The sequence below is a fragment of the Mus pahari genome, chromosome 9 (genome assembly GCF_900095145.1).
Source record: "Mus pahari chromosome 9, PAHARI_EIJ_v1.1, whole genome shotgun sequence".
Classification (NCBI taxonomy): domain Eukaryota; kingdom Metazoa; phylum Chordata; class Mammalia; order Rodentia; family Muridae; genus Mus; species Mus pahari.
Window position 1 is genome coordinate 54151672 of NC_034598.1, and position 26959 is coordinate 54178630.

General features: G+C 45.0%; 1 protein-coding gene across 1 annotated transcript in view; it reads right to left on the bottom strand.

Annotated features, from left to right (window-relative positions):
* The window catches only part of Ppm1h (protein phosphatase, Mg2+/Mn2+ dependent 1H), a 255215-nt gene extending 231263 nt beyond the window's left edge, over window positions 1–23952 (bottom strand). Inside the window, exon 1 of the mRNA XM_021204804.2 lies at window positions 23283–23952. Within this exon, the coding sequence (XP_021060463.1) occupies window positions 23283–23527 (245 nt within the window). The 5' untranslated portion in view covers window positions 23528–23952. The remainder of the gene's footprint in view (window positions 1–23282) is intronic.
* Between the last annotated feature and the right edge of the window lie 3007 nt (window positions 23953–26959).

The following is a 26959-nucleotide window of genomic DNA, read 5'->3' on the forward strand; positions in this document are numbered from 1 at the left end:
ACATCTCAGCATAAAAGCTTGGCTTGGGATTTCTACGGCATCTTATTTTTTTTTTTTTTTTTTTTTTTTTTTTTTTTTTTTTTTTTTTGTAAATGTAGGCACCACCTGTAGCACCTGCAGCCATCTACCTCATGAGGGGACTTCAACGGCTGCTCTGCTCTCCAGAACCATCTCAGCTGGCTGGTGACTCAGCTAGAGGGACTGTGGTACAGCTGAGGCAGAGAGGTGTTTGGTGTTTTGTTTGTTTATGAAACACCTAAATCACTAAACCAGTCAACCCCCTATTATGGGTTCTTGTAGGTTGTTTGTTTGTTTTAAATGTGGCCAATAATGACTTTACCTCAGGCCTATGCCTGTGACAAATCCAAGAAGGTTTTGTATGAGGAACAGCCTTGGGCATTTCTCCTTCAATCCTTAATAAATAATGCAGAGATATTCACACCAAAGGCAAGGTGGCATGGTTTTTAAACAGGAGCATCAGTTATATGGGGTTACTTCTCCTACCATGAAGAGAAGCCCACAACCAGTGGACACACTGGCCCTCCTGAAGAGATGTTAAAATGCCACCAGCGTTCCCATCTGCACTAGTGTGGTGCATGTTCACTGCCAAGTAGTTCAGGCTCCACGTGTGGAATTGTACTGATGGTCCCTGGTAAACGCACATGGGCAGTTAATCACTAGAGATTATTCCAGTTCCCAGAAATAGCCATTTGCTCACAGCTAAGCTTGAGCTCATTGCCCTGTCCCTCACAGATCTACTCCACCCCTCACCTGCTCCTCAAGGGTTAGATCATGGTCAGCTTTGCCCAGCATCTCCCTGTTTCTCCCAAACTCTATTGAACTCAGTGCCCTTACTGTGAATCCTTTGTCACAGTGGCTCACTGTACTAGAGTCACATGTCACGTCATCTAACATCTCCCTTCCTAAACTGTGGACCCCTGAAGACAGGGAATGTGTTATATTTTAACTTTCACAACCTTCCACTCGGTGGAGGGTTAATAATATTAACCAGCTGAAAACCGAATGATCACCGAGACGGCCCGAATGTTACGTGTATGCGGAATCCCAGTATCACTAACTAATCTAGCCAGGGCTGACCACGCACTGTTCTCTCTTAAAATAGACTCAAATCAGACCGCTTTCTAATGGAACCCAGTTTTAGTTTCTTTTGTTCTGGTTTTGATGTTTGTGTCAAAGGGTAGCCTGAGAAGTCTGAATGCCGTAGAATGGAATAGAGATAACCTTTCTTCTCAAAGTACTTAACCACTTATATGCTTATTAAAAAAGAGTAATGAAGTGGCTAACTTTCCTAAAATAAATGAGTAATTAAGGTACATCATTCTTTAAAAGGAGATAAAAACCAATATAGCACAGGAAAAGATATTTAAGTTCAAACCCCAAGAGCATACTTTCTCTGTGAGCATACTGTTTCCAGTCAGAGTAACCCTCCTGTAGAAATAGATGATGATGCAGGCATGGGAGGGGCAAAGGCACTAGGATAAAAAAATAATCAATCAGATAATGGGATCCAAAAGCACATTAGAGAGGAAGCTGATGTAGGCAGAGTTCAGACCACTCGCCTTTAGCCACTCGCCCCCGATGACCTTCAAGGATGTATGGATGCTTACTGCTCACCATCTGACAGCCCAACATTTATCTTTCACTTCAGAAAAAAATGGTCCCCAACAGTTCAAATCCAAAGAACTAATGAAGACTGTACTGGCTGGTTTTGTGTATCAACTTGACACAAGCTGGAGTTATCACAGAGAAAGGAGCCTCCCTTGAGGAAATGCTGCCATGAGATCCAGCTGTAAGGCATTCCTCAATTAGATCATGAGAGCAGGGCCCATTGTGGGCAGTGCCATCCCTGGGCTGGTAGTCTTGGGTTGTATAAGAAAGCAGGGTGAGCAAGCCAGGGGAAGCAAGCCAGTAAGTAACATCCCTCCATGGCCTCTACATCAGCTCCTGCTTCCTGACCTGCTTGCGTTCCAGACCTGACTTCCTTTGGTGATGAACAGCAATGTGGAAGTGTAAGCCGAATAAACCCTTTCCTCCCCAACTTGCTTCTTGGTCCTGATGTTGTGCAGGAATAGAAACCCCAACAGACACAGAGAAAGAGAACTATTTTGAACACAGTAAAGTGCGTCACACATTGGTATATTAAGTTTCACATTTTCCTGGTACTTTAAAAACCCAGTTTGACTTCTGTGAATTTCCAAATCAAATCACAAGCAAGGCACTATGACCTTCTAGTTAGAGATGCTGAGGCGAGGTGCTCTGGCTTTGGGGCCGCATGAAAGTACAACATATTGATTAAAATCTCATCAAGGGCAGCCACTTTCCACAGCAATTTAACTGCCAGAAAGAAGGACATTAGCCCTACACCAAGTGACAGCACAGTTCTGAGAGCTGCGGAGACATCCTGGGGTCACTACTCATGCATAGCTTGGGACTAACAAGGGGAATTGAATTTACAATATACAATATTGGCTCCATTTTTTTTTTTCAGGAAAAATCAGTAAGATGTTTTAACCATTCCATCCCCCACCCCCCCCACCCCGCCACCCCAACTTTCAGTAGGCCCTATCCAGACATAGGCAGATGGCTAGAAGTAGATCTTGTCACAAAGGTGGTTACCGTGGAATGGAATTCACACCTGTCATTACCAACATGATGTTATTATCTGTCTCACTGGGAACAAGTTTGAAGCACCCCCTTTCAGTTAACACAGCGGTCCATCCACTCAACCTTCTTAAACCAAGCACTAATTGAAACATTACCACCAAGTTGAGGGGGCTCACACAGCTTTAGTCCCTTCTAAAGCTCAACGAGCTTCTTTTGAAATTCTGTTATTCTGTGACACAATGTTGTAAGTTCCACTTGGTGTCATTTCCTCTAGTGCTGCAAAGGGCAGGGAGGGTCAGACTATGGCTCTAAGAGGATAACCTATCAATCCACCGTAGCTGGGTTTTCACTACTGTCAGAGAAATGTTCGTCATTTTATCAAGTATAACTAGATCTTTAGTTCACCCCCCCCCCACTTGTTGTCACAAGAAGACCTTTCTTGTGTGCAGACCCTTGCAGAGAGCAGACCAACCCTTCAAAGCTTGTATTTAAAACCCAGCCTAAGAAGAAAAGAGCCACGCAGCACCGCAAACCAACCCACGGAGTTTATATGAACGCTGCGCCAGTTTAAAAGCCAGCAGAAATTAAATCAGCACGCGGCTTCTAACGCCTAATTCTGGAACGCGGCTGAGGCAATGACCTGATTTAGGATTAAGCTAATGGTGGACTGAAAATGTGAACCATTTTGCTGCAGCGACTGGCTGGGTAGAGGATGAGCGGAAACGACCCCAGGCCACCTCCTTAAGTTAACATGGTCTCCCGGCACCAGAGCCTCTCCTGCACTGTCACGTCCAGGCGTGCCTCTTCCCAGCAAGAGTGCAAGCCCCTAAGGGTAAAAGCTCTGTACCTTTTGCCCTTAGAACACATGAAGTACAGAGTCACAGTAAGTCAAAGAAGGAACAGAAGAATATCAACCAAGTGATCCGGGAAATGCAAAACCCCACAGTGCCGGAAGATGTGTATTTTATGTCTGACTAAATGAATTCTGGCCCTACCTCTGTTATCACTAAGGATGGATAGATAACGCTAACCCCAAACCACCATGTAATGGTCTTAAACAGCCCAGGTACGCAGGCCTCACAGGACCTCAGGAGAACACAAGTGCCGTGGAGACGAAAGACCACAGGGAGGGCAGGAAAGTGAATTTCTGAATATGTCATCATGTCAGAAGTAGAGGAACTGCTTTTGATTGTAACTTTTATATAGTAGTATTTTTTTCCATCTATAAAACATAGTTCATGAAAAGGTATTCCAACCCTGTAATGAATGCCACATCAGCAGTTTCCAGAATATGGTCTGGGGAATCTTAGAGGTGTCTGAGATTCTCAAGGGATAACTGAGGTCCATCTTTGCTTCAGAATTAATTTATTAATAAATGTATCATCAATTTATAATTAATATTTAATTAATAATATGTTTACTGAGACAGGAAAAATGTAACTCCGACACTAGCTTGTACTACCTAGTAAGGATTGGGCCAGATCAGTCACGCTGGTGGCTAAAACTTTATTTAAGACTACAAAAACAACAACAAAAAACCAAAATGAACATATTTCTTAAGTGAATTTATAAATATTGTTAGATGTTTTGATTTGGTTTCTAAATATATGAAATAACATTAGGCATAGCCAAGGATAAGAGCATTTTGGGATCTTTTTCTGAACACCAACATGAGAACAGATATTAAACACTTCAATTTAATCCACAGTTTCCTTGCTTTAGTTCCTTTATGTCTACAGGTTCAGGGTTTTAAATGGCGGATGGAGAGAGAAGCCACAGTGGGCAGCGGTTAGGTTCTGCATCACTTGTAAATGGCAAGTTTCAGCACCAACAAGTCCACCCAGTACCTAATGCAACAATGCTTCAGTTTGCACACAAAGGGTTAATGAGCAGGCAATCTGTGACACAGCCATCCTCCCTCCTCCTCACAGACTACATTCCAGAGACTCAGGGGATACCTTTGAATGCAGATAGACTCCAACCCTTGTAAGTCTATACTTGGCCCACCAATGCAAATCTATGCTAAAACTTAATTTTTAACTTAGGCACAGTGAAGATTAATAACAATAATCAGTAGTGAGATAAACACAAGATATGCAATAAAAGTTAGGTGAAGTGGTATTTTCCAGGCTGTATTCACGAATCTGTGGATGTAAGAGAATAGGCTGCCTATTCATGAAATGAAAAGGGGTGAATGAAGACACAGGCATCGTGACACAGCCTTAGAGAAGAGAGGTGAATGGTGCAGGCATTATGACACAGCCTGAGGCAGATACAGAAGAAATGCTTGAACACAAGCACTTTCATGCTGGCTGGCAACCAACAGCTAAGTAGGCAGGAGAGTAGTACACACACGGGGTGGCTGCACTGGACTGAGGAATGGTTTGTGCATGTTGAGAAGGTAGCCCCAGGTTTTATCACACTGGTCTGAAAGGAACACAGTTTAACATGTATGACTTGCCTATTTCTGAGTTTTTCCATTTAATATTTTCAGAGGGTAACTGACCGGGGTAACTGAAGCCATGTAATGAGGCTTATTAGGCACTCTTATTATATACTCTGCCAAATATGTTTGTTAAACTATATAACAAGAATAATGAACAGGAGAAGGGGAAGCACTGGATAGGTAAAAGGACTATCGGTGTGTGGAAATTAAATAGTTTCTGAATTCAATCACAAGACACACCTGTCAGCTACTCATTCACCTAAACCAAGAAGCCTGCTGTCTCCTGAAGGATTTGTTCTTAGTTCTTACTGGCTTTTTAAGGGCTTTCCACCAGTCAAAGGATAGAAGAGTTGGATGTGTTTCATTTCCCTAGAGTGTTGCACAGCAGTTTCCTGGAGAGTAAAACATTCCATCCTGCAGGACACCCCTGCCGCGAACCCCACACTCCGGCCAGCAGAGGTGGGGCAAAGATGACATGTAGGCCAAGGCAGGGATTGAGCAGCTTCTGCAGCTTCCCGCTGCAGCTTCCTTTATTCTCCCTCAGCTTTATTCCATTTATTTTGGGGGAATCACCCAATTTATCCCCAACCACCCTCTGCACTTGTCTCTCACCACTCTTCATCATCCAATCAGCATTCAGCACACTCTATACACGAGCCATGCACGCAGACAGGGTGGGTGTTGATAGGCCAGTGACTCAATATCATGCTGTATGACGCTATGCATCAGACGGGCAGCGTGTGATCACTCAGGTGCGCAATGCATGATCGTTCAGGTGCACATAATCAGGTTTTTGGTAAACAAGCAGAGAATTACAGGGCTTGGCAGTGAGCCAGGGCACCATCTTGGCTCATGCTGCTGAAGCCTCGGTCACACCCACTTCCCACAACTCCTTAAACAGAAAGGTAAGCAACTCAAGATAGCTTCAGGAAGTCCCTGAAATTGAACAAATTCACTAGGTCACATACTCCTAGAGTAAGCTATAAAAACTCAGCCCCCAAGATTGTGGACACTGATCTGCAAAGAAGACTGACACCTGACCAGAAATAAGTGCAAGAAGCAGAAACCTGGAAGAGATTTAGACCAGTTGAGCTGCCTGGAAGAGATTTAGACCAACTGAACCACCAGGAAAGGACACTCTCAAAACACTTGAGTTTTCTGTACCATGCTGGGGTAGGCTTTGGTGATGCAGCTATCTTTGGGTCATTTCTGCTTCTGTAAGGAATCCCTCGCCCATACTCCTATAAGTAACCCCAATGAAACTCATTGGTTCACTAAGTTGGACTTTGGTTCTATCTGTACTTTGGTCTGTCATGGGCTCCTTTATCTGTGGTGAGTAGAAATCTATGTTGTATCTTCCCAGGAAAAGTTTAGTCACATAACACAGGGCAGTGCAGGTCCAGAATATGTGGAGCCATTCTGCCAACAAACAACAGTTGCCAAGTGAATCTGAAACCTCCAGGTGCTGTGGCAATTCACACCTATGAGCTGAACACATACTTTCACATCAGCCTGTAGAACACAGTTGACTTTCCTTTCATGTGCAATGAAGAGAACTATGGTATGTTCCCAGTAGAACAGTTGTACACTGGATCATTAGTGTGCTGATTTTATAATAAGTATGGAAGGGATATATGTATTTATGTATAAATGTATGTATGTGCATATATGCATATATGTATATGTACACATATGAATATGTAATATGCATATGAATAATAACATGATGCTTCAAGAGTATTCTATAAAGATAAAATCTTTGGAATAACGTCTCTGTTCATACTGTCAAATGTCCAGAGCTAAGATGTTCCTTTCATATTGAAGAATCATTCAGGTGGGCCTGAAATCGGTCCTTAAAGACCATTTATCTAAAATACAAAATTTAAACCTAAATGTCCAGCAGGCATAACTCAGGAAACATATTACTAAAGGAATTTCAGATAAAAAATATTATCTAACATTTTTTAAAATGCCCATTTGGATATTTTTCATCAAAACAAAACCAAACAAACACCACAACAAAAACAACCCCCCTTAAACCTGTCCTCTTTCACATTGACTTAATGTGGATTTATAGATAAGAACTCCATGGATGCTTATACCAGAGTTGGTGTACTGGGAGGGGGGTGCACATGCACGTTCACATTCACACATACTTAAGCGCCTGTTGCTAGAAATCCAACTGAGAACTGCTTATGTGCTCCTGAACTACTCTACCATTGAGATACATCCCCAGGGCACCCTCCCCAAGACAAAACCATTTTCAATATGAAAATCTGGCTATACCGAGAGGAAAACATTGTAACAAGAGACAACATGGAGTTACAAAAAATGATGGGTTAGGCCAGGTGTGGTGGCTCACATCTGTATCCAGCTTTCAGCAGACCGCAAGAAAATCAGGCTACACTAGTCTGGCCTACAGAGTCAGTTCAAGCCAGCCTATTTTGCACACTAAAAGCTATCTCAAAAAGAAAGAAAATAAAAGACTATGATATTTGTATTTACATGGATAGGTATTCGTTTTAAGGTTAAGGAAAGTACCGAGGGGCTGGAGGGATGGCTCAGTGGTTAAGAGCACTGGCTGCTCTTTACAGAGGCCCTGAGTTCAATTCCCAGCACCCACACAGTGGCTCACCACCTTCTATAACTGTAGTCTCATGGGGTCTCATGCCCTCTTCTGGTGTACAAATATACATACAGACAAAACACCCGTATACACAAACTACATAAATACAATTTTAAAAAGTAAGTTACTGCATGTGGAGAATTATCTCATTTAATAAAAACACACACAGAGATCATAGTTTATCATTTTGAAAAATAACATATAATTATGTTCTTTATTATGTTTATGAGAACTTGAAGTACCAACAATAAACCATCATTTCCATAATAAAGGATATACAAACATTAAGAATTACTTCTAAGTTCCTGACTAATTAATTCATGTTTCCCCCTGTTGAGAGGTTAGTGACCATCTAAAGATGTTTGTTAAGTTCTTCTCATTCGCAGTTAGCAAATGACAGAAAATTTTACAAGAGAGACTTTTGCCCTAGGGTTGAACTCTGCAAGGAAAATATTATTCTCAGCACGAGTTTAATTAAATCTGCAGCAACGAGCGTCAGGTCTCTCAGGCTGCCTGGCAGCGCGGTGGAACCCAAGAAAATAGAACCACTATGAAGCAGCGGGTTTTCAACAAGGAACACAACACTGGAGACTTTCTGGAGCTATGTGCTTGAGGAAGGTGTTGAGAGTTTAAAATTCTAAACACAATGGCCTTGAACCTGACCGGAACACACAAGGTGTCTGTGCAGAAATCCACTCCTGAGGCAGAATCTGCAGTAACAGGGGTCAGGGAAGGTAGCACCAGAAGGCTGAAGCCGTGGTGTACCGGGGGCCCGGGGGACACCACGCTGTGGGCAGGAAGGACCTAGGCTTAACCAAAACAATGGTTTGCTTTGGGCTGAAACAGAACTTTTTGCAGTGGTCATTACAATGCTTTCCATGAAGTCTAAGGGCTTTGATGTGCCTGGGTAAATCAATCAATTAATTAATTAATTTCTTCCTTCCTTCCGTCCTTCTTTCCTCCCTTCCTTTCTTTCATGAAGGAAGCTCATGCTTATGTGGTTTAGCTTGCAAAGGAATCTTCCCTCAAGGAATCTTAAAACCAAGATGCCAATGCCAATGCCAATGCCAATGACGAGAGGGTCAAAGGTTAGGCAACAAGCTTTTTCAGAGTCCAGAGCACATGCTGACATCTTGAGGTCCTACACCTCCCAGAGGCCATGTACTCAAGGACTGGTCCTCAGATGGCAGCACTTCTGGGAGGGGCTGGAGCCTTTAAGAGGGCAAGGCCTGTTGAAGGCGGTTCAGTTACTGGGGTACCTGTTGAAGGAAGTATCAGGAGAGCTCTCCCTCTGCCCCTCCCCCCTTCTCCTTCGGCTATCATGAGGAGACCATGATGTATTATGCACTGTGCCACCTAGGCCAAGAGCCAGGCCGGCTCAGTCTGAGGTTTCTAAAGCTGTGAGCTGCATAAAACGCACTCACTTACACAAGCATCTGTCTTGAGCATTTCATCTCGTGGATGGGAAGGCAGCACTCAGGGCCTAGTGTCACCCAGGATGGGAAGCCATAGTGGGATGGCAAGGAGCAAGGCAGGCTTCAGGAGGGCACAAGGTACAAAAGGACTGTCACAGCCCAGGTGGCCTCTGCCAGTATTCACCTCATGCCTTGAGGCAGGAGGGGCAGAGGCAGGACTTCAAGTATGGCCTGTGAAACCCCCATGTGAACACTATTTAAAGCGATAAGTAAGTAAACAGCAGCTGCCACAGTCCGGCTTGCCAAATCTACTTTTCTCCTATTCGTGGCCGCTCTGAATTACCAGCCGCGCTTGCTCTGGGCGCCTGGTTCAAGCAATGGAGCAGCCTGACCCTTTAATAAGAGCGTGGGGAGGTGGCAGGGGGCCATCTAATCTGCCTCTGGCTCTGCTCCACCCGCTGTGTTACGGAGGAACACTGTCCTAAGGTCCCATAAAGCCGCTGTTTCTCCCCAAACACATCCTCCCAGAGTCCACCATCCTCAAAGGCTAGTCATTTTCAATCAAGCTCTGTATTTATTTCAGATGTTGAGAAAAAGGCTAGTGCTCTTTCTGTATTATTAGCTGCTTGCTTTCGCAGCAGGACTGCCCCTCACACCCTCTTACAGGATAACCAACATCTACTCTACCTTCAAACCGCTTCCCCCTCAGCAGCCAGGTCCCAGCTGTGACTCCCGCCAGCTCTGGAGTCTAAACATGATTTGCCAATGCTCGCCTTCTCTAAACAACACAGAATGGGTAGTGGTCTACCAGAACTGATCACTTAAATAATTCAACAACCTGCTACATTTTTTTTTAAAGCGATCGATTTATTACTTGAGATTTCTCTCCCTTCCTATACATAATATGGAAACAGCCACCTGGTAGGAAGGCATCATTTTTTTTTATGCTTAAAAAAAAAAATCTATTTATCATCTCCCTAAAAAGGCATTATACAAGCCACTTTGGCCCTCTCAGCTCACCAAGGAATTGATCTGTCTGTTTGCCCACAGACCTGCAGTGATTAATTACACTGGTGGTCCTGCAAGGTTCCGTAAGGCCTAACAAGTCATTGATGGAGATGTATACAATCTATAGGATTACTTGAGAGCAAATATTGCTTGGGACACTATATTCAATTTTGGGAGCCCCGTTGCTCTCCAAATCACTAACCTGAAACCCAAACCCTTTAAAACGCGACTGTTTAGTTTAAAACTCAGGTAATGTGTCTAAAAGTTAGAAAGAGTCTCATAGAATCTGACTTATGATTTGAGTCTTGGTCTTGAGAATTAAGAAGCCCACTTCCAAGTCACAGAACTGCAGAATCGACTTCATAACGCCCTGCAGAACGTGGACAGATTGGTTTCCAGGCTTACTGCATTTCCAAAGACATTGTATTAGGAAAAAGCACTTTCTAGTCATAAGAAAAAAGTATGCTAATGTAACAGGCCCCAGTAATACTTAGAAATGCACAGATACCAGGAAAGTTAACGATAACTAAGAAGATTGGTGTCTTCAGTGAGATTACTTCAAAGTGCCTGACAAACATAATTTTATCCAAACTGTGTTTATTTTCCCCCATCTAATTTAAAACCACCTGAAAAATTAGGCCTTGTTAGCTTCCTCTGAGTAGCAGCAGAAACATTAAACTCCTTTTCATGGTAACTGTTCATAAGAATGAGATACCTCTTGTTGCTGCTGCCCAACTATATTTTATTCATCTTGTGTGCCTCTTCCATGCTCCCGTGGGCCATAGAGCATGTGTGGGGCTCAGGTGACAGTCTGTGGGAGTCAGTTCTCTCCTTCCACTGTGTGGTCCCAGGGATGGGACTCAGGTCGTCCACTGAGCCCTCTCGCTGGCTCAGGATGCTCTTTCTCAATGAATTACCCCTCAGAGTGCTCAGTCAGTTTCAATGATTCTATAGCCGGTACCAGCATTGAAAGACTGCACGGGATTCTAGGGTTCTTGTCGGTCCTCATTTTATTCTTTTGTTTTTGTTTATTTTGGTGAGAGCGACGGAGAGACACAGAGAGCAAAACAGTCAGATGCTGGGATGCTCTTCAATAAAGATGTTTCTATTAAGAACCCATGCGGCTGCTTAGCAACCGTCTACAGCCATAGTCATAAATGAGCATGATTAGTAGTACTATTATTATTATATCTTTATTTTATCCAGAAAGCATTAAAATCCATCTCAGAAAACACTTGTAAGCGTTTAAATTGTACAGTCACTTCGAGCAGAGGTTCTTAACCTGTAGGTCACAACCCCTTTGGCAAGCCACTCACTCCAAAAATATTTACATTATGATTCATAAGAGTAGCAAAATTACAGTTATGAAGTAGTAAAATGAAAATAATTTTATAGTCAGGGAGAGAGTGTAAAAAAAAAAGTATGAATTTACATGCCAGAAAAACAGAATTGGGCTGTTCACACCAGGGGAAAGAGACCCTGAGCAAACAGGGACCTTGATCAATCTGCTCCTAGCAAACAACCTCTGCCTCCAAGCTAAGAGGTCACAGGCCGAGACGCCTTGGTTCATCCTGAGCACTGTTCAGGCTCCATCCTGGAGTCTTTATTAAAGAATGCTATTGGATAACAGTCACTTGATCGGCCCCTGGCTGGAAGGATGACTCAAGTTTCCAACCACCCATTCATGATGAAATTAAACAGGAACACAGCAAGAGACATTTTCCAGGTTAACCCCCACGCAAAGCTCTCAGCAACCTGAACGCTGTGAGACATGGAGCAGCGTTTCTTAACCTTCCTGATGCCGCAACCCTTTAATTCAATTCCTCATGTTGTGGTGACCCCCCCCCCAACTCTAAAATTATTTGCGTTTGCTGCCTCATAACTGTAATTTTGCTATTGTTAGGAACTGTAACGTAAATATCTATTTTCTGATGGTCTTAGGTGACCCCAGTAAAGGGTCCTTCAACCCCCAAAGGGTCACGATCCACAGGTAGAGAAACGCTGGCATAGAAAGTCTAAGGATGAGCTGGCATTCACAGGGTACCGATGATGCAGAAGTCCAGTGTGGGGCGTCCCCCCCACCCCGGGATCAAAGAGCCAACTGTTAGTGGCTTTTCTCATTTGAGAAGATCAAAACCACTCAGTCCAAAGTTTTTAATTATAGTGGAAAGAATGGCATAGTTTAAAGTAACGGGATTAAGGAAAATACATATGTAATAATTTCAAGGTTGGGTTGAATGACAGAACTGTCAACTACATCACAAAGCAAATTAGCAAGGTACGAATTACAGAATCTAGAGAATAGGGATGCTGTACCGTAGTACTGGTATGGTACACACTGGCTTCATTTTATTTTCTGCAAGTTTCAAACACTTTGTAAAAGTAGTTCACACCTTTGCTTCCAGCACTTGGATGGCAGATGCAGAAAAATCTCTCGGAGATCCAGACCAGCCAGGTGTCTACTGTGAGTTCTCTGCTAAGGTGACCCAATGATAGCCTGTCTTAAGAAAGGAGGGGGGCGGGTTCATAAGAAATTACTGGGGGAAAGATACTCAGTCTGGAAGGCAATATCCGTTGTTCTTAGTTTGACCCTAGGGACTCAGAGTTCCAAAGTACAAAGGGCCTTGGCACTCTCTAAGATAGTTAATCCATGGTTTTATGGGTCTATAAAACAGGTAGGAAAACATCAGCAGTTTCACAGTGCTTTCAGAAAAGTGTGAGTACTTGGTTTAAAGACTGTTCCGGTGCCTGAGACTGTGTGCCACTACACTTCTGGCTTTCAAATAGGAGATGACATGAGTAACCATCCTCTTGGCAAAATGAAGATAATCCTATGCTGGTTTCTTTTCAGTATTTTGGGAATAAGTACAAAAAGGAAAATGATGGAAACTACCAATCCAATCCAATCCCTCTGTTTTATACGAAAACGAAAACAGAAAACAGAGGCCAGAACCGTGGTGCACTAAAGCACTAGTTATCCGCGCCATCCCGAGTAAGGGCAGACACCAGAGAGGTGGCTGACGGTACAGCCCACCTAGGAACAAAACCCAGGCTACACACACCAGAACATAGCTTCCCCGAAAGTCACCCACCTGGCTGGCTTTTCATGGCGAACTGTGAAAAGTGTCTCAGCATCTACAGAGACTTCCCTGAGTTTTGATGTTAGGCGTTCAACCACACTGGCGAAATTATCGTTTAACACAAGAGCATAAGGATATGCAAATTGACCAGTGCCGCAAGACTGTCATCTGTGGTCCTATTTTCTCATATCCAAATGGATAGCATGAAATTTTATGCAGAAGACTGAGAAACAAGCCGTCGTCCTCCGTGGTCTCTTCTAATATGGGAGATTCAAGATCCAAGACAAACAAAAGCAGCCACCGTCAAGCCTCAGACTTTAAATATACTGAGAAAACCTGCATGCATATGACAAAACAAATAAATATAAGTAGGTCATCAAATTGGGCCCCTATCTAATGGGGAGAAGTGGTATAGACCTTGGAAGATTTAAAAAAAAAAAAAAGAGGTTACAGAAGATAAACTGAATTTCAGTTTTATAAAACAGATTAGACACTCGATGACATCTTATATCTCTCATCAGCCTAGAACTGCCCAGGACACAGAGGAGGGAGGTAATTCGTGAGAATGTACAGTCCTACTTAGTTTTGCCTCTGCCTTAAGGGCTGCAATACCTTTGTTGATGTGTATTAGAGAAGCATTAGAACAAACCCTCAAATTACATGGGTTCCATGGGTAGCCTAGGTTTATCCATTCTAGGGTGGAGATTAACGATAAAAAGGTAGGTCTAGGTGTATCCAACCTATGGATACAGATATGAGTGCCACCTCAAAACACTGCATTCTGAGATTTCTGCACGTTATTATTTTACTACTCTTTTTGTAACTTGATGGCGTGACTCCAGAGCATGAATTTTGAGATGACAACATTCTGTTGCAATGTCAAAAAGTTGGACATGCCTGAAGTTCCCAAGGCCAATGTAAGAGCAGACTGAAATAGATGACATGGATGTCACCCTGAGTTTCAAGGCAGGGTAGCAGTTACATTCAGACACAAATACATGGCATTTCAGACACTATTTGTATTGGAAAAGAGCAAGTGCATACAGCTGCATAAAAAAGATTTGATTTTAAAACCTCATCCATCTGATGATATAATCCCTTTACGTTTAAAGGTTGACTGTTTAGTGTTGATTTGAGAATGTGTAAAAATGAGGCCAATTTACTTTCTGATCTACTCATATACATCTGAAGTAAATAAGGAACTCTGGTGTCGGTTACTAGATGATGTTGCCTATAGTAGAGTTTTTTGAACTCTCTGCCCAGCCCACACTGCCACCCCTTCCTTCTTTACACAGAGCTTGTTTCCTGTGACAGCCTCCGGTAGCCATGCTGAGATATGATCCTGGTCACAGGCGTGGAAGCTAAATGTGGACCACTGATACAAGCTGAGGCAAATCCAGCCTCTTCTGCAAACTCCAGCGTGGGATGGAGGCTTCAGTCAGCATGACTCCAGGGTGGGATGGAGGCTTCAGTCAGCATGTTCCGGTCTCTTGCTGGCATGGACAGGCAGATGTGAGACCAATGAAGGAAAGAAAGAATACCTGGTCTGCTCCTGGGTGGCTTCTGGGTGCAGAGGCGCAGTTCCTCGTGGAGATGCCCTGACCTGCTTGGACTGAGATGACATTGCCTTCTCTATAGCTCTTCTCTCCTTCCTTGCCCTGCAAAGCTGTGCTTCTGTGGCTTATAACCAAGAACACCCAACAGCTAAAAAGCTAAGATTGTTTATTACAGTACTTTGAAAGTTTGAACTGATACTAAATAGAAGCCATAGTAGAGATTAAATATGATCACACCCTAATTAAACTTTGCAACGAAAACGAATACGAAAGAATATAGACCTAGATATTGAATATGCTGTTTAATCTTGTCGATTTGATGGGATTTAGAATCATCACGGAGAGAAATCACTGGGCGTGTCTACCAGGGTTAATAGAGGTGGGAAGACCCCCACCCCCACCCCAAATGTGGGACTGGCTTTCCAGACTAAGTAGAAAGAAGGAAGCTAGCTGATCTCCAGCTCTGCTTCCTGACTGCAGATGCAATGTGACAGCTGCCTCAAGCTCCTGCTTCTATGACTTCCACACTGTGATGGGTTTTGTGCCCTGGAACTGTAAGCCAAAACTAACCATGCTTCTTCGAGTTGCTTCTGTCAGAAATTTGTGTCTCACCAACTAGAAGAGTAACGAATACACTCACTCTAAGAGAAAAATGCTGCCAAGGTAATAGGCTGAAGGTTAATGTCCTTAATATATAAAAAGCTCTTATAAATAAATGATAGTTATCTCCAAGGAGTAGACAAACTATATAAACCAGAAAGAATCATCATCCAAATGGCCAATATATGATAGATAATATAAACATATATGTGCATACTTCATTTCACCAAGCTTAAGTTTAATGAAGTGCTTCTCGTCTCTTTGATGGTTAGCAAACATCCAAGGCTTACTGCTAAATCAGTTTCCAGTCACACATTGCTGACCAAAGCACAAAGTGGCACAGCCAGTCTGATAACGTGAATTATAATTATGAATGTGCACGGCTTCTAATCAAGCTCTCCACGTCTAGAAATTGTCCTTTAGGAAATAATTAGAGGAGAATAAATCTTAAAAGCCTAAATGTAAATCCCAGATGGGCCAACCACTAGTGATTCATCAATACAAAGCCTTCCACTGAAGTATCAGGACCCACTCTGGACACTGACTTATAGATGAGTCCAGTATACACTCACAAAGAAGACCCCTTCAAAAGCACGCGCAAAGGATCCACTTTTATTTTTTAAGATCTAGTAAGTCTGGATATATCTCATGTGGTCATTGACTTTATAATGTCCCTTTGTTCTTTACCGCTTTCAGTAAATTATTTGAACATTTTAATAACATATTTTACAGTTCTATAACTTGTTCTTTTGTTAGAGGTGGGTAGGAGTTAGAGAATGTGTATAACTTACGAAAGGAAAGGGAAGAAATATTTACAAGACAGGTCCAAAAACCATCAGAGGTGGGAGTGAGAACTGGGTATGGATCTTAAGCCTGCCACTAAAAAGTGTGTGTTTGCTTCAAACAAGCCTCTGCGCCTGTGCTGTGTGTGCCTGATTAAATTCACATGGATAGTACGCGGCCCAGAGTGCACACACACACAGGGACATCTCCATCCGTAACTGCGGCACCGAGCAAGTGCATCTATTGTATCTAATGAAGCAGAGTGGTCGTGGGGATATGGAAATGGGCCAAGGGAATCAAAAGCTATCCTCCTGTTACTTCCAAAGTGCCTGGGATAGAATAAACTAGAAAGCTGGTAAAACCACTGAAGGGAAGGCTCCTCAACTATTGCCCTCAACACCAGCTTATGTGATTAGGTTTGTCTGGTATCACGCAGACACTCTGCATGCCGCCCACCGTCACTATGGAACCACAGTAACAACCTAAGGTCACAGAGGCAATGCTACGAATCAGAACCAAAGCGTGGATATTTAACGGCAAGCCTCCCTCTCCCCCTTCCCTTCTCCCCATTTGCAGTGGTGGCAAACACTCTGTACTTGATAAAGCTTCAGTCAGGTACCTCTAAGTCAGTGGTTCCCAACCTCTCCAATGCTGTGACCCTTTAGCGCAGTCAGTTCCTCATGCTGAGGAGATCCCAACCATACAATTTTTATTGCTACTTCATAACTCTAATTTTGCTACTGTTAAGAATCCTAGTGCAAATATCTATGTTTTCTGATGGTCTTAGGCCACCCCTGTTCAATCCCCAAAGGGGTCACGACACACAGGTGGCTAACCACTGCTCTAAGTTCTCTTCTTCTGTGATCTGCACCCCCATCCTGTGGTCTTAGCAAGACTCCTGCTGAGGAAGTTTAAGTGGGACCCCTCAGTCTTGCTAACTGATCAAGCCTGTATCGAACTCCGTGTCTAGCAATTGCTCTGCTAGGTCAGGTCAGGTCAGTTCAGTTCAGTGACTTTTGACCCACTGACCCCTTACTCGGCTCCCCAGCTATCCAGAGCTGACCCAAAATGCTATGTGTCAACAGAGTGAGTCAGGCAGGACCCTTTTCCTTTATGGTAGGTATGTGCAAAGGTCTTGGGACATTTGAGAACAGAGCTGATCACAAAACTATTTGGGGAAAAAAAGAGTTCGCTTTTCTGGTGTGACCTAGGTACTGAGATTCAACATTGTCCGGAGATATTAAAGACTGAAACCACAGCAAACAAAAGCCCACTTCTGACATCTGAAGATGTGATGGTCCTTGATGTCACTTCAAAGATGGTGGCAAAGGGCAGGCAGGGGTGGGTGTTGGGCGATGCTATAACGCAGATGATGACTATGTCTTATTACAGGATGGACCCAGCATGAGACCAGTGCCTGCTGGACACTGGGAAAGCAGTGACGTCATCAGAGGGAAACTAACGGAAGCAGACGAATGCTGTTTGTTCCTCTGAAGAGGGCATAACTCAAGAGTGAAAAAGCCCATTAAATTAGGCACATTCGAAAGATCTTTTCCTACCAAACACCGAGAAAACTGTCTTGAGCAATATGTGTTTGAAGAAAACAGTCCCGGGTCGGCAGGGTTCCGTTACCAAAGGGAGTGGCTGTCAGCACACCCAGAAAACCTGGTGTGGTAGAGCAGTATTATACATGAGACTGTCTCCCCAGAGTTTTATTAACACATCTGTCAGAATGGCTAAATCCAGTTCCAGAAAGTACTAGGAGTCTTGGAAATGCCCCCACCCCCACCAGGAGCGCCACCTTGGACCGAACTTAGCAAGTAGCACTTCAGCTGTGGAAACCTTCTGAATGTCACCACTGAAGCAGAAGAAACAGCAGCAGCCACTCTGCACTTCTGCTTACCTGCTATGGACAGGGCAGTCCAATGACAGCGCCCACTCCACCCCACCCCACCCCCGCCACCTGCTTCTTTTTAGCCCTTCCCCACCAGAGTGGAAAGGGAGCTTCAGGTTCCTTAGTTGCAGAGGTCAAACAGGACATTCCAAGGCAGGAATCCCCAAAAAAGGGGATCAGAAAGAAAGGGTGGATGCAGGGGAGACCAGAGCAGGAGAAGAAAAATAAAAAATTCTGGGGGATTTCAGAGCTTCAAAACAGAAATGACTTCTTTATTATTACTGGGGCATGCAATGATACTTGATATTACTAGGACATGGCCACCTAACGGTGTTTATCAGCAGCTGGCAGTGGGTGGCATTGGCTAAGAGATGGACAGCCCAACAGGTTCTAAGACAAATTCAAATACCTGAGTAGCTATCTGGATTTTAATAATGTTCTTTCATCCAAAATGAAATTTTTGGATTTCTGTACAGTTTAGAACTCCATGAGACTCAAAGAACTTGCAGTTTAAGGCACAGACTCGGTGCTTGCCTGCACGTCTGGGGCTGCCACCCCTGCTTTGTAGAAAAGTTAGACACATTTAAAAAAAAAACAAAAAACAAAAAAACAAAACAAAACAAAAAAACAAAACAGTTTTAAAAGAGAGGAGAACCACGAAGGGAAGAAGGTGGAGGAGGAAAAAGAAGCCACCACGGGTTAGGTGAGCCATGAAAAATGTGGTCACGAGGGCTGGCCACAGGGAGTTAAGAGCAGCTCAGATGAAAGTTAACAGGACTCTAGCATGGCTGTCCTCTAAAAGAATCCACCCAGTGGCTGACTCAGACAGATGCAGACACCCACAGCCAAACAGTGGCTGGAGCTTGGGGACTCTTATGGAAGATAGGAGGAAGGATTGTGGACCTGAAGGTGATAGAAACTTCACAGAAAGACTAATAGAGCCAACTAACCTGGATCCCGGGGCTCTCAGAGACTGAACCACCAACCAAAAACCACACACAGGCTGGATCTACGTCTCTCCACACCTATGTAGGGCATGTGCAGTATGACCTCCATGCAAGTCCTGAACAACTGGAGCTATCCCCAAAGCTGTTGCCTATCTGTGAGATATGTTCTTCTAGCTGGGCTGCTTCATCTGGTCTCAGGGGGAGAGGAGGCTCCTAGCCTCACACAGATCTGATGTGCCAGGGTGGGAATACGCGGGGGGGTGGGGGGTGCCTACCTGCTCAGAGGAAAAGGGGATGGGGATGGGGGAAGGATTGTGGTAGGGGTGACCGGGAGGGGGCAGTGAGAGGGAAAATAAATAAATAAATAAATAAATCTTTAAAAAAAAAAAGTTTGAAAAGAAAGATTCTGACCCATTTAAACAACGAGCTGACCTCAGGCCCCTGTACCCCAGGGACAACCTGTGTGGCATTTTAACTGATGGAAACAGAGGGAAGTAGCTGTCCTACAGTCTTTGGGTCAGACGGTGGCTTCCTTTCCCCTAGGCACTCTCTGGGTAGACCTCACAGGCTCAGCTGGTGGTTTCGAAGCCAAGTTTCAAAATGGAACTTGCTAATACATGTTTTTAAAATACTGCATTAGGTTTGAAGAGCGTCACCACCCAGCAAATACCCCTCAATCTAGCGCAGGGGTTCTCAACCTTCCTAATGCTGTGACCCTTTGATACAGTCCCTCAGGTTGTGGTCACCCCCAGCCATTAGACTATTCCTTTGCCACTTCATGACTGTATTTTTGCTACCTGTTATGAATCATAATACAAATATCTGATATTCAAGATATCTGATATTGACCTGCAGGTAAGAACAGCTGATCAGGGGTTACATTGTCCCCCACAGTAAAAAAAAAAAAAACTCTTCAAGGAGCCAGAAAATCCCATTAGTAAGTTCCAGAATAGAGGAGGGTCTTCAGCCTTGGGACTCTCAAGACTTACCAGGATTGCTTACTGTGGATTTTCTAACTCAGCCACACGGAAATTATCTCTCCTTAAAAGGGATTACCAACAAGTGACAAAAAGTAGACCATTTTCCACCCTCTAAAATGGTGGGTTGCCAACTTCCCTGTCCCACTGGTCTATGTGTGTTTGCAGTAGCATGTGTCTATGTCTACGTGTGTGCATACGCTTATATATGTATGCACACATATCTTTAGCCTGTCTACCTTTTATTATGTATGAGCTGTGGTTTTCTTAAGTTCTCTAGCATGGCTTTGAACTCACTCTACCTCAGGCAGAACTGTATACCTTGTTATTGTTAGCCTCCTTCCTGGGTAGCTGAGATCCTCCTGTCTCAGCCTCCCAAGGAGCTGGGAGGCCAACCCTAAATTCAAACTTTTGTTAGAGACATAAATAAAAGACTGGGTTCAAAAGCATCCCTCTATTTCCACTAGTTAAATAACCTTCCCATCTATTCTATCCCTCTCAGGAAACTTCTAGAACAAAGAGGATTTCTGCCTCCCAGTTCCTCCTCTACAAACAGGAAGTGATTTCTGCTCACCCCCCCAACCCCGTTCCTTCTTAGTTTCGACCATTTTTATCATTCAGAATGCATCATTGAAAAATTATACACTTTCTTTATAATAATTTCATCATATTTATATATAAACTTTATAAGTACAAAAATTAAAAAGAATGATAGTTCGAGGTTTGAGGACATGGTATAATATAATATCTCATAAAAGTAGTCGTGAGGAGAGAGATGTTAGTGACATTGCATTGTTAACGACACACCCTGGGTCAGATAGATGTATCATAATTTAAAACTGTAGAGAGGGAGTTTGGCATCATGAGCCCTGGAGTTGGACCCTCTAGGTTCAGATATAGATTGTATTAACATGGGCAAGTTGCTGAATTATTTCACACCTGTGTTCTCATCTACAAAGTAGATATGATAAGACCGTTGTGATACGTAGATGGTCTAATATAAATCTGAAAAAAAACTAAAGAATGTCCAGCATTAATTATATTAGCATTATTATTACTGCAACACAGTTTAAAAGAATGATGCTTGTCAGGAGTCGGAGGAAGGGCAGGCGGGCAGGAAGTCTCTGTAACCTGGGCCACCCAGAGAGAACACTTTCACAGCTGAGTGAGAGCAGGTCCACAGTAGAGGGCTGTGAGGGACTTGGAATGATGCCCCCCCACACACACTGTTTCAGAGAGTGCTACAGAGTGACACTGCCTAGGAGCCTGTTGCGGGAAGTGTTCATAGGTACATCCACAGTTGGAAAAGCACTGGTTCCAAACATTCAGTTCCTGGGGCCACGAGTAGAGGTGAGAGGATGGTTGCATGAATAAATATGCATGCAATCTGTCTGTAACTAGTGTTAAGAACAGAAGCCTTTAAGCTCTTCCATGCTTAGAGTTGGACATCTCTCACATCCTAGCCTAGGATAAGCCAGAGCTCTTAGAGACAAGGAAACAGGCTCTGTGGGAGAAAAAAATGTAGGGCCATTCAGCTTCCTATGCCTATTTACCACCGAAGAGTTCTTTCTTGTCGGTTCCTTAACACTTTTGGGAGGGTTCCCCTTCACTGTGCCCAGCGAGCTCCCACTGTCAGTGATGCCTGCCCCTCCCTCCCTCCCTCCCTCCCTCCCTCCCATAATCTCACCATTTCCCAGGGCATGACCTAGACCCTTAGGTGTCCACACTCACCCAAACCTCCACTGCTCAGGAGCTTGGCAGGCACAAGGACCTCCACCTATACAATTATGGGGTCTTACACCTCTAGTTGCTTTTGACCTTGCAAAGGGTCCAATGGCTTTTGAACTTATTTTTCAGTCAAGGAATGGCTGGCATGAACTAGCAGGCACTTCTCCCCGCCTTTAGGTTTCGGCTTCCTTTTGGAGGTTACAGGCTGTTTCGTTCCCCCTGCTCCCTCTCTTTCATGCTTGTCTGCCTATGCTATATCTACCCACCTGCCCACCCTGCACATCCAACACTCAGGCTCCTTTCTTCACATGCCAGTCATCAATCTCCATTTATACACACAAGCCTGTGGAGTCACGATCACAGGATGACGCGGGAGGAAAAAGGATTCAAGATTCTAGGCAGACTGATTCGCAAGCCACCTACTTCCTGCACCGGAACTAGTGGGGAACCACGTCTTCTGGGGGGATCTGGGCCACCAGAACCGGGTCAGCACGAAGGCACCCAGGGGAATTTTATTGGTTCCTGGATGAACCAATCAGAGAGAGAGAGAGAGAGACACCCCCCCCGCCCCCCCAGAGACCGAGACCATGTATAGGTTAGGAGGGCCAAGATTACAGAGAGGGTGTAAAAGGAAAGAGACAGGTGTGCAGAACACGGGGGTGGGGTGTGGTGTGGTGGGGGTCCGAAGTGATTTTGGATCCACAGTCACTAACCTAGGGATTCTGGTCTAAATGCCCTCTTCTTTCCTAGTCTTCCAGTTACACGAACGAAGCTAAATGGTAATATTAAGTGGGAAAAAACATTATTTATCCACCATTCACACGATGCTTATTAATAGTCGATGTAGAAGTGACCGCGAAGTAGCAGAAGGACAAGGAAACCGTCTATTCCGGTTTCACGCCTGGCCGTTAGCCTAACTCAGTCAGTTTATAAAATAAAATAAAATAAAATAAAATAAAATAAAATAAAATAAAATAACAAATCACTCCGGAGCTCTCGTAATGGCAAAAGCTGATTACTAAAATGCTGTATTCGCCACCCGGAGGAGTTAAGTTTCCATCTCCCCAAGGACTGTGGGAAGTGGTAGTACTGGGCGCGCGGCGTTCACGTTCACTACCTGCTATAAAGCCCAATGAGCTTACAGAAAGACCTTTCCTAACGTGCGGTCACGCGCACCAAGCCGGCCGGCTGCCTTGGGGAACACATCCTGTGAACATCGACCTCACGCGGGGGCATAAAGATTTGGGGGTGGGGGCTGAACATACAGGTTTTCCAACTTCAGCAGAGCTTTTTTGCCCACTTTTCCCAAAAAGTGTTTCAGACCCCTTATTATCAGAGCGGTCCAACCTCTGCGTTCCCACGGTCCTGAGCCGTTGCCATCCCCCTCTGCCACCCACCGCTTGGTCCGAAAGCTCATACCCAGGGTTTGGGGAGAAAGACGGGGAAAGGGAACTGGCCGGTGTAAGCGAAGAGGCTCTCGTTGAGGCCTGGAGGCCAGAGCTGGTGGAGAACCCTAGTGCCCAGAAGCCGGGAGAGGAAGGAGCTGGAAAGGTGCGGGGAGGGGCCGCGAGGAGAGCGGGGGCGCCGGTGCACTCACTCTGCGTAGCCGGTGGCCCAGGGCAGCCGCCGGGTCTCCTTGAGGATGAGGATGGGGCGGGCGATGTGATCTGCGCTGCACTCCACCTCATCCTGAGACAGCCCGAGGAACTCCGGCCGCCCGTACGGGAAGCGCAGGGGCAGGTCCGAGCCTCCGCAGCCGCTCCCGCCGTGCTCGGAGCCGGAGCTGCCAGCCATGATGCCGCCCATGAAATTGGCCACGGCAGATTTCACTCGAGTGAGCATATTACTCCGGCGCCGGGCAGCCGCTGAGCGAGCAGGAGGCGGCAGCCGGCCGAGGCGCAGCGCGGGGCATGCAGGCTGCGGCGGGCGCGGGGTGCACCGGCGGTGGGAACGCTGGGACGCGCGCCTCCGGGAGCTCAGTGCTGCAGGGGGCCGAGCCCCGGCCTCCCTTGCTCCCTGACGCCGCCGCCGCCACCTCTCTCGGCGACACTTCCGCAACCAGGCGACATGGAGCGGGCGGGCGGCTAGGGAGGGACAGCGAGAGCCCCGGGAGCGGCTGGCGGGCGGCGGCTGCGACGGGTCCCTTCCCCGCCCCCCTGCGCCTGGTTCCTGCGTGCGCTGAGCGGAGCCCACCCGGCGAGCCCACGGACCCGCCGCTCCTGCTGCCACGGCTACGGCCGTGGAGTCATGTGATGATCAGGCTGCACGGGCTCGGGCTGCGGCTCTGGCCCAGCCTCAGCCCCTCCCCTGCCGGCCAAGCACGGCTAGATCCAAGACCGTGACCTCAGGAGGAAGACGCAGGAGGGCCTGGTTGGTACCTGGCGAGAAGGATGGGGGCGCTGTGAGCTGGTGGCTGGACAGGTATTAGGGGCTGTCACATGGTCTCAGGCAGCTGGGAGAAGCCAGAAGATGGGTAGGCGCTGGGAGGAAAAGTGTCTTTGACCTCTGGAAAAGAAACTTTGGGAAGGCAGGTGCAATGGTGGTGGTGGGCAGTCTCCCCAGTCCCATGATGGAAAGGAGCAGATCTACCCAGTCCTGGGGTCTTCACTACACCTGGGGACGCAAGGATCCGTTGAAGTTTTCCCCCAGGCAGCTAGAGAATCTCTTTCCTTTTCCTTTGATTACCTCTACACGTGTTACCTTCTGTGACCCACACCTTGTTAAGCAGGTAGAATGCTTTAACTCTTACAGAAAACAAAAGATCTCCAAGAAGCAAGGAACATGCCTGGTACATACACAAGCTCTTTCCTCTAATACAGCAACAGATGTATCTTTACTACTGCAGTATTTTAACTGCACAAAATTAAGGGCACTTGGAGAACTGAAGAAAAACAGAACTCAGCCACTGAATTAAATGTAAACTTAAGAAACAAGCAGATGCTTATAATAAAATATATTTTGGTGATCTTATGTTAATTTAAATGTCTTGAGAATAATAAGCGTGCTTCTCCAAGAGTATCATTTGTTAAATATTGGTTTTGCTCCATTAAAAACAAACAACTTTTGCCATACATAGGACAGGTTCATGCTAAACTGTTTTAAGTTCTGTTCTGTACAATTTGTACAGCTCAGCTCTGAGTAGCTCCCTTAGAATTGCAGGAAGAATACAGGAATACAGGCCCTTATCCTTAGAGAGGGCTGTGGTCCAGCTGCTGGAACAGGGTGGCCCAAGTGATGGAGAAAGGGGTGGTCCAGGTGCTGGAAGAGAAGCCCAGCACGTCCAGGAGAGAAACTCTGCTCTCAAGCCTGGATGAACTCGAGTGGTTCCTCTCTTCAGTACCCAGACTCAATCAATCAATCAATCAATCAATCATTTATTTATTTATTTACGTATTTAGGCTTTTGCAGACAGGGTTTCTCTGTACAGCCCTGGCTGTCCTGGAACTTACTCTGTAGACCAGGTTGACCTTGAACTCAGAAATCTGCCTGCCTCTGCCTCCCAAGTGCTGGGATTAAAGGTGTGTACCACCACTGCCCAGCCCTAGAATCATTTTTTAAAAGAAGGTATTTTCTAGCCGGGTGTGGTGGTGCACGCCTTTAATTCCAGAGGACTATGGTTCAATTCCCCGCACCCACAGGGTGGCTCACAATGCTCTGCAACTCCAGTTCCAGGGGATCCAGTTCCATCTTCTGACTTCCTCAGGCAATGCCCTGATGCAGTGCCCAGACATACAAGCACCCAAATTATCCATCCACATAAACCTCAAACAAATCTAGAACAAAAACGTTTTAGTGGGTCAGGTTTTTAAATGATGCCATTTCAGTTCCTCCTTAATTTTTGCCCGTCTAAACTGTAAAATTCTGAATGGTGAAAGAAACTCTCACTGTGCCTGCTTTGTCTAAACATACAAACGCATCACAGGCTCTGGAACCCTCTGCTTCCAAGATGAGCTTGCAGTCCCCCTTTCAAGCATTCCTTATAATATAGCTTTTAATATTATGGTTTACATGTTTCAATAATCATGTCTTGTTGATCTGAGTTTAATATGAGTCTTCACTTATGGTACTGCTTTAGAATGCATAGAAACTGGATTTTAATAAAACTTTACTGTCTGATTTATTTTCAATTTCAAAGTAGTGCCTGGCCATGGTATATTTCAAATAAATACAAATCCAGTTGTCCAGAAGTGTAATGAAAAAGCAAAGGATTCTTTAACCTCCCAGGGTACAACCACGGTTGATACTTCCCACAAACTTCCAATCTGTTTCGGAGATAGGATGTATAGCACAATTACAATTGGAAACATTAGCAAGATTAGTGACCTAATCCCTGTACTGGCTAGTTTTGTGTCAACTTGACACAGCTGGAGTTATCACAGAGAAAGGAGCTTTAGATGGGGAAATGCCCCCATGAGATCCAGCTGTGGGGCATTTTCTCAATTAGTGACCAAGAGGGGAGGTCCCCTTGTGGGTGGTGCCATCTCTGGGCTGGTAGTCTTGGATTCTATAAGAGAGCAGGCTAAGCAAGCCAGGGGAAGTAAGCCAGTAAAGAACATCCCTCCATGGCTTCTGCATCAGCTTCTGCTTTCTGACCCGCTTGAGTTCCAGTCCTGCATCCTTTGGTGATCAACAGCAGTATGGAAATGTAAGTCAACTAAACCCTTTCCTCCCCAACTTGCTTCCTGGTCATGATGTTTGTGCAGGAATAGAAACCCTGACTAAGACAATCCCTTAAGAAGTTACTGTGTTTCCTTTCCAACCTGATTATTACCTGTCACAGCAGTGCCATCCATAGCTTGTGCAATATTCTCCCCGAGGACTTTGATCTGAAAGTCGGCAGAGCTTTCTGACAGACCATCTTGCTTTCGATTCGATTGATAACAAGAGAAGGAAGTGAATTTTGCTTTTTAAATTCATGGCAGCGGGGGCAGGGGGGTCATTATTACTGTTAGAGACACCTCTAAAATTAAGAGCCTTTCTCATGCACTACATATGCCACTCCTGGAAAAAAACCTGAGCAGCTAGATTCAAATTATACAGGGATCAGGAGCCGAGAGTCTGATTTGTTACACATTATACATAGTGTGTATGTACCTGCCTCTTGTGTTTGCAGGCTGTTCATTTGAGAGAGACTACATTTGTTTGCTTGTTTGGTATAGAATAGAGTTTATTCAGGACATGGGGAGGGGAGTCAAGAGGGTAAAACAGGAAGAGAAAGGCGGGGGGGGGGAGGGGAGAAGGGAGAGGGGAGAAGGGACATGAAGTTAGAAGAGT